General features: G+C 34.1%; 1 protein-coding gene across 1 annotated transcript in view; it reads left to right on the top strand.

Annotated features, from left to right (window-relative positions):
* Window positions 1-7,743, top strand: part of LOC146999864 (RNA-binding motif protein, Y chromosome, family 9-like) — a 10,559-nt gene extending 2,816 nt beyond the window's left edge. Inside the window, exons 2-9 of the mRNA XM_085834393.1 lie at window positions 316-428; window positions 867-973; window positions 2,076-2,253; window positions 3,814-3,966; window positions 4,757-4,865; window positions 6,238-6,318; window positions 7,090-7,178; window positions 7,360-7,743. Of these exons, the coding sequence (XP_085690519.1) occupies window positions 320-428; window positions 867-973; window positions 2,076-2,253; window positions 3,814-3,966; window positions 4,757-4,865; window positions 6,238-6,318; window positions 7,090-7,178; window positions 7,360-7,673 (1,140 nt within the window). The 5' untranslated portion in view covers window positions 316-319 and the 3' untranslated portion in view covers window positions 7,674-7,743. The remainder of the gene's footprint in view (window positions 1-315; window positions 429-866; window positions 974-2,075; window positions 2,254-3,813; window positions 3,967-4,756; window positions 4,866-6,237; window positions 6,319-7,089; window positions 7,179-7,359) is intronic.
* Window positions 7,744-8,253: the final 510 nt, after the last annotated feature.

Here is an 8,253-nt window from a genome sequence, read left to right as displayed (position 1 = left end):
TCATAAATAAAAGGGAAATAAAAAGGGGAGGAAAACATTAGGATGTCAGGCTCTGTGGTTCCCTTTAGTTGTATTTTCTTATGTGTATGAATCTTTTGCCTGCATATATGTCTGCGCAACATGTATTATATGGTGTTCGTATGTGGAAGCCAGCAGTTTCCTTGAACTGGAATTACTTTGAACCACCATGTATGTATGTTGTGCTGGGAATCAGATCTCAATCTTCTGGAAGGGCAGCCAGTGTTCTTTAGCTGAGCTATTTCTCCAGCTTTGAACGTTTTAAGCATGCTATTTTATCGTTTTGTCTACTTACAGAAAAATGGCAGAAACTGATCAGCCTGGGAAAATTTTTATAGGCGGCCTCAACATAAAGACCAGACAAAAGACTCTTCAAGTAATATTTGGGAGATTTGGACCAGTAGCACGTGGTAATTCTTTAAACCAAACTGTATGTCTCTTCAGAGTAAATATAAAGTATTTCTATGATATGTTCAATTTTGGAACTTGGGTGACTATTTTTATGTTTATTCAAGAACTACTCACTGCAATGTTGCTCAAGGAGTGTGAGGTGCGTGTGGCGCGTGTGTGTTTGCATGCATGTATGCCTTGCACACTCTAGGTTTATGACAAAATACAAAAAAGGCTGACATTAATTGATGTTTTGTTGATATTGAGAATTCAAGTAAAAATATGAAATGGAAGATTTTAGGGTTTTATTTAACATTTGTCTGGAATGATTGGTATAGTGTTTTACCTAGAATGTCAAATTAAGGGTCCTCCTATGAGTAACAGTTAAAGAAATGTTAATTTGTAAATAGAAAAAAGTTTTATTTACTTTTGTAAACAAATGTTTACGTATATTGCAGTTATTTTGATGAGAGATCGTGAAACTAAGAAGTCTAGAGGCTTTGCTTTCCTTACTTTCCAACATCCTGCAGATGCTAAGAATGCTGTCAAAAAAATGAATGGAGTGGTAAGAATGTAGTAAGAATATATTATTCCTTTCCAGTAGTTAATGACATTAGTTGGTGGTTTTAGTTTGCTAAAAAAATGAGCAAAACTTCCTTGGCTCTTTTTTTAAATAATGCCAAAATTATGGCTCATAGAATATTTAAACATTGTCACATATATAAGATCTGGATCAAGTTCATATTATAGTTTAAGAGTAAATAGGATATGATCGTTAAGAGCACCAGAAAAAAAGGAAACCATAGTATTGGAAAACTGGAAAAGCTGTTTTTACAATTCATAGAAGAAATTATAAAGGAAAACATTCTGGAGAAAGTTATGTTCAAATAAATTCAGCTCCAAAGAGATTACAAGTCTTAAAACAGCAATAAAGTCAAATTGATTTTATTGATTGTCAGAATAATTAGAGTTACTACCTTAACTCATTTATTTTTACCAACTTGGAATTCTCTTTATTCTTTGAAACCTAGCTATGACTGACTTTTACTTTATAGTATTGTTTTTGTGACTTTTATTCAACACATGCTCTTTGTTTTCCTGCATCAAAATTTTTAGAAATTGCATATTCTATATGAAACACTGTATTTTTTAACATTACTTTCAAGGTAATTTTTCTCCATTTTTTTCAAGTAACTTTTTAAAATTGTTTCCTTTATTTGGAGAGGGTAATAGTATAATTTGTCATCTTTTTTTTTTTCTCTTTCCTATTCTTGGGTTTTTTTTTTTTCGTTAGTTTATCACATACATAGATGTACATATATACTCCTAAATACATACAAATACAGCTTGCTCAGTGTGTATAATGTTACTTGTAAGTATGTTTTTAAGATTGATTATTTTGAGTTGGATAATCTACTTACAAGTGCTATTCTTCCAGCACTTAAATGATTTTTTTCTTTGGACTCTCAACATGCCATTCTGTATTTTAAGCTTCATTTTTCAGATTGTAAAATACTACAATTCTCTGTTTCTGTCTCAATTTTTTTCCATTCTGATAAAAAAAAAACTTGTGTATATTTACATTAAGAAAGACATTCTAAACCTCATGTTTGATGCAGTAAAAGGTAAAGTATGTAAGTTAAATTTGTTTCTGTTGTCTTTTTCAGAGTTTGGATGGAAAAAGAATTAAAGTAAAACAAGCCAGGAGACCATTATCACTTGAAAGTGGTAGTAAGAGGAGACCACCATCCTTTTCAAGAACCAGAGGTGCTTCAAGAATTCTGATTTGTGGAAGAGGAGGAAGAAGCAGAGCAAGAAGTCGTCCTTCATGTGAAGGGAATTTGGGTAACTTTCATAGTGGAAGCAGTGTGACTGAAGTAGAAACACTACGACTTTTATTTAACATTCTCATGACTAGAGCAGTTACCTTTAATTAGAAAAATTAAAGGCACTGTATGGTTAGTGTAAATAACAGATGTCTTAATTTAAAATTGAATTTACACCAGAGTGTAAATTGCAAAAGTGTTCTTTTAAGACATTAAGTATTTGTCCTTATATAGTCAACAGAATTTCTGCAAAACTTGTTTTATGTGCATTGCTATTTTGCCTCTGTGTCTGTATGAAGGTTTCATATCCTAGAGTTACATGTTTTAGCTGTCAGTGAATTGAACACAGGTCCTCGGGAGAACTTCAGTACCCCTACACTGAGCAGCCAGATTTATTTCTAATCTTGTTTTTTAGTTTTGTACTTTAGAGGCCAGTATTGAATGTGAGTTGTAATTCTAACTATTTGGGAAGTTAAAACTATACCAGTTAGAAAAGAAAATTGCCTTAAAGTGTCCAGAACTCAGAAGTACATTTCAAATAAAAAGAATTCATCAGACAATACTTATTGTTGTATATTTATCTGGAAACTGTTCATTTCTTCTTTTGATGGCAGTTTGTATATAAGCCTATTGAACACAAATATATCCTCCTAGAATTATCTAAACCTTGCAGCGTTCAAGACTGTTTCAGACTCTGGAAGAGTTTAAAAGAAACAGAAATTTTTAATGTTAACTTTTTTACATGTTAACTTTTGATGTATGATGAGAAGATGACGACACATTAGGATGCTTTATAGGCAATGGTCAAGAGTATTTTATTACTTTTGAAAATAAATTCATATTTTATTTTTATAAAATCTATAATTTTTTGTATTCACCAACATTAAATATCCAAGTAAGGGCTGTTAGATGAGATAGGTGATATTTCTGAAGTAGACTTACATTTTATAATGCTCTCCAAATGATCTAAATGGTTAAATCTAAGTTTTTATTCTCACCTGTATGAAAATACACACTTTATTCATAATTGGACACTAGATGTATATTGATTTTTTAAGCTAAAATGATTATAACATACTTAATATGCATTTCATAGAGAGTCCTAATTTGTAAATTATAATAATTGTTCAGCATGTCTATATATTAATAGTATTATATAAAATTTCTTATGTTTTTGGTTGATATTTAGGCTTATATTTGCATGACAGTTTATTTCATAGAGGTATCTTGCAAAGTATTGAGACAAGAAATATATAAAAATCTGCTTTCTAATAATGAAGTGATTATTTTCTCTGAAATTTAGATATATTTAATTGGCAGATTTTTGTTCCCTTTCACGCCAGTTCTCTGTCATTTCTTTAAACACAGTGTAGTGTTCAAACTATGCTATAAATGTTAAAGCCATCTTTACATACTGTTTGAATTCTAGTTACAAAAGGAAATAGTAAATTTTACCAATTTAGAAAAAGTACTAATTGCTGAGAATACAGTATTGTTTAAGGAAGATTTACAAGTGATGATTAGAACTTACTCATTGAAGTATTGATTCCCTTTAGCTAAGATGTTTCTTTAAATACAGGTGGTGATAGATATACTCCTAATTTCAATGTGAGTTCTTCTGGGAGATACTTTGCAGTTAAAAGAAGTCCATCTTCAAAAAGGGATGGTCCTCCTTCTAAAAGATATGCAACTTCTGCTCTGACAAGAAGCAATACTGGACTGAGAGGACAAGGTAAAAACATGCCAAGCAGACATTTTTGTGGAAATGCAGTTAATAATGAATGAGAAAAGTCTAAACAATTGCCTATGAGTTTTTGACCATCACAGTCTTAGAAGACACACGCACATGCACAGGCATACGTATGTAGGAAAATTTTACATTTGTAGATCTATCCAAAGATTTTAGCCAGAACGATACTGAAATTTGACAGCCGAACAGTAGTGGTGCACGCCTTTAATCCCAGCACTTGGGAGGCAGAGGCTGACAAATTTCTGAGCTTGAGGCCAGCTTGGTCTACAGAGTGAGTTCCTGGACAGCCAAGGCTATACAGAAAAACACTTTCTTGGGAAAAAAAAAGAAAGGAATGAAGGAAGGAAGGAGAGGAGAGGAGGAGGGAGGGAGAGAGAGAGAGAGACGGGAAAGAGAGAGAGAAAAGAAGGAAGGAAGAAGGAAAGAAAGAAAAAGAAATCTGAATATTAGTGTATTGAGGTTTTATAAAATCAACATAATTAAGCATGTTGTAAGAAAAATTTGAGTAAAGACCATTAAAATACAAAGTTGTGAAATATGAATTACGAGAGAGATTCGTGCATAAAATAAGAGGCAGATTGATGCTTGATTACACTGACAACAGTATGTTTATATTGCATTTGTGAAGTAGTTTACCAATACAGCTTCATTAAAGAATGAAGTATGCCTTGTAAAAGGTATTTTGCAGAGAAAAGTCCAGTGTTTTTATTACTACTTTGAACCATCTGCAACTTGAAATACTTGTATAGTAATTTTTAAACTTAATGTCCAGAACCACATCGAAGAGAGATTTCTAGAAATATGCCAAGAGGAGAGCAAGCATCTTCCAGAAGAGATGAGTATCCATTACCAAGGGATTATGGCCAGTCTTCTAATGATAGGTAAAGACAAAATAGCAGAATGGTTGAATTTCCCATTGTTGAAGGAAAAAATGCTTTAATTACTGTACTTAGTATCATACAGGAACATTCTATGTAGTGTCAAAACCTTTTATATCCGTTCTCATTAAGACTGTTTTCCAAGGCTAGTGAGATGGCTTAACAAGTTGAGTAACTTTCATGAGACCTAAGAGGATGTCCAAATGCCACAACATCTTGGGAAAAAAACAAAAAAAACAAAACAGGTTTTCTGGGTTCTATATACACAGTGAATAAATAGATAAATGCATACAACATTTTCTGCAAATTATCTTCTAGGATGAGAAAGGTGGTTCAGTTGTCCAAGTATTTACTTCTTAAGACGAAGACCTGTATTCATATACTCAGAACCAATGAAAAAGTTAGGCATAAAACCTATAATCTCACCTGTGTTGATTAATCAACTCTTATGTTGGTTGGAAGACTCTCATGGGTCTGACAGCAGTACATGGAAAAATTTTAGGACAGTTAGAGACACTGTTCAAATAGAATGTGGAATGTACCTGAGAACCAACATTTGAGGATATCCTTTGAAATTCAGGCTCATTTCCTATGTCTGACTAATCTCAAAAGTATACTACCTACTGTAGTACACAAAGTAAATACCTTCCAATTATACAGTCAGTTTCAATTCTGTAAATACAGAGAGGATATCAATGGAAGCACAGTTAACTGTATTCTTATTTGAGCTACATAATTTTCAGATTTAATCCTTTTGTAAGGTTTAATCTTTTTTCAGATTTATTTACTGTATTTTATGTGAGTACACCATTGCTCTCTCAGACACACCAGAAGAGAGCATCAGATCCCATCTTATGAATTAATTTTATTTAATATTTATTAATTATGTATATTAATTACATATTGTGTTCTCATGTATGTCATTTTAAAGCCACGATTTTGTGTTGTAGCGGTGCTAAGGACATTCATATACGGTTAATAGAGCTCTTATTTTCAGTTAGTTTAAGTGTATTGCAGTTGAGGTGCTGGGCAATATGGTAATGTAGTATATAGAACCCTTTTACATTCCTGTCAGTGATGGTCAAAGTTTTAATTTTTATGAAGTTTCTTCCTCTCCAAATACTGCATCGTCTGCGTTTGTTAAATTTTAGCAAGCCTAATAGCAGTATTTCATTAGCATATTTGATGGAGTAGCATTCATGTATCCAAGTTATGTTCCGGATCATTGTCTGAGCTTACTTGGAGAAGTGCCCATTGATATTTTTCCAGGTATCCTGGATTCACTGGCCAGTTAGCTAATTGGTCAGTTCTAGAACAGTGAGAAACTCTCACATAAAAGTTTGGATGGTTATTTTTAATTTCTAATTTATTCAAGGAAATACACATCAACATCTAGGGGCTACTTTGACTATGGCAATTACCGCTCTCGGGAAGATCATGCATCTAAAGTCTTCAGGTATTACAATTTCTTTATTCTCTATTCCCTCCCCTTCTTTCCCCTACCCTCCTCTCTGCCTGCTTGCCTGCCTGCCTTCCTTTCCTTTTCTTTTCCTTTCCCTTCCTTTCCTTTTCCTTTTTCCTTTCCTTTTCCTTTCAGTTTCCCTCTCCCTCTCCTTTCTTTCTCTCCTTCCTTCCTTTCTTTCTTTCTTTCTTTCTTTCTTTCTTTCTTTCTTTCTTTCTTTCTTTCTTTCTTTTTTTCTTTCTTACTTCCTTTCTTTCTTTTTCTTTCTTTCTCTCTTTCTTTCTTCCTTCCTTCCTTCCTTCCTTCCTTCCTTCCTTCTTTCCTTCCTTCCTTCCTTTCTTTCTTTCTTTCTTTCTTTCTTTCTTTCTTTCTTTCTTTCTCTCTTTCTTTCTCCCTCTCTCCCTCCGTCCCGCTAACCCTTTCTCCCTTTCCCTTTCTCTCTTTCCTTCTCCATATCTCTTTCTCCCTTTTCCCTTTTTCCGTTTTCCTTCTTTCCCTTTCCCTTTTGTTCTTTCTCTTTTTCACCTCGCCTCCCCTCCCCTCTTTTTTCTTGTCCTCTCCTCTCTCTCTCTCTCTCTTCTTTCAACAGGATTTCTCTGGGTAGCCCTGACTGTCCTGGAAAGTCACTTTGTAGAACAGGCTAGCCTCAAACTCAAAAATCTGCCTGCCTCTGCCTCCCAAGTGCTGGGATTAAAGGTGTGTGCCACCACCACCCGGCAAAACTGTTAGTTCTTATGTTAACTAAAACTTCCTTTTAAAACTTAGTGAGCATGCTGGCTATCGTGGAGGACGTGATAGAGATTTCTCTGAATATTTAAGTGGAAATTCATACAGAGATACATATGGAAGTTATGGTAAGAGTCCTATTTTACTTGGTAAATAAATGCCATCTTAATGAATTTTACACATACAGAGAAAAGTAACATGGGTTATACATTAATTAGGTGGTTGGAGTATTTGCTATTCCAGTGTTCTTAACTGATTAAATGTACAGCCTTAAAGCTGTTTTCTTACTTGGTCATTTATATACTTCAGGAAGCTTCCATGAGGCACCATCTGCAAGAGGTGGAAACAACCGCTATGATGACTATAGCAACTCACAAGATGGATTTGGTGGAAGAGGAGAAACATACACAAGCAACCGAAGTAACATATATTCAAGTGACTATGAATGTAGTGGTAGACAAGAAGTGCTTCCACCTAGAGATAGGGAATACTTTGAGCGTGAGGGCAGACAAGTAAGAGGGCATTCACCTAGGGATAGGCTGTATAGTGCATCTCGTGAATCATACAGTAGTAATACCAAGATTTGGGGGATCCCATGGAGTTCGTGGAGAAAGCAGATATAAAGTGGAGGCAGGTACTAAAGTCTTAAGTTGTGTACCACACATTATTTCTAAGAAGAAAAATAAGATGTTATTCCTATGTTCTCTAAATGTTAAAAGAAATATGTTGATTTAGGAGATAAGGCAAATATTAAGTTTTACTGCATTACCCGAATACTGAAATACATTGGTTGGGGGGAAAGTGAAATAATGACTAACTTCCCATCCATGAATTTTTCTTCAATGTAAAACAAGAAAACTTTAACTGTTCCAAAATGATTCTTTGTTAAGATAGCCTTGTTATTGTTAAAGTAGAATTTACCAGTAGAGATTATTTGCATAGTCAAAAAAAAATCTGTCAATAAAAATTAAAGCAAAGCCATTGTCTCATTTCGTTGTTGAGTACCAAAGTATTCCCTCCTTATTTTTGATGGCTTTTCCTTCAGCAGTGAATAAGCCCATCTATGTCTCCCTTTTCCAGTTTTCAATCCTGGGTTAGGCCCTTTAGTTGAGCTTTGTGGGCTGAAGTTCCTGGCAGCAAAGCAGTTGTCCAAATAACAGAGTCCAAGCCCATTACCGCTGCCCCTGCAGACCTGATTCCATT

The sequence above is a fragment of the Mus caroli genome, unplaced genomic scaffold (genome assembly GCF_978045245.1).
Source record: "Mus caroli unplaced genomic scaffold, Mus_caroli_1 scaffold_34, whole genome shotgun sequence".
Lineage (NCBI taxonomy): Eukaryota > Metazoa > Chordata > Mammalia > Rodentia > Muridae > Mus > Mus caroli.
This window is presented reverse-complemented; position numbering and strand designations above follow the sequence as displayed.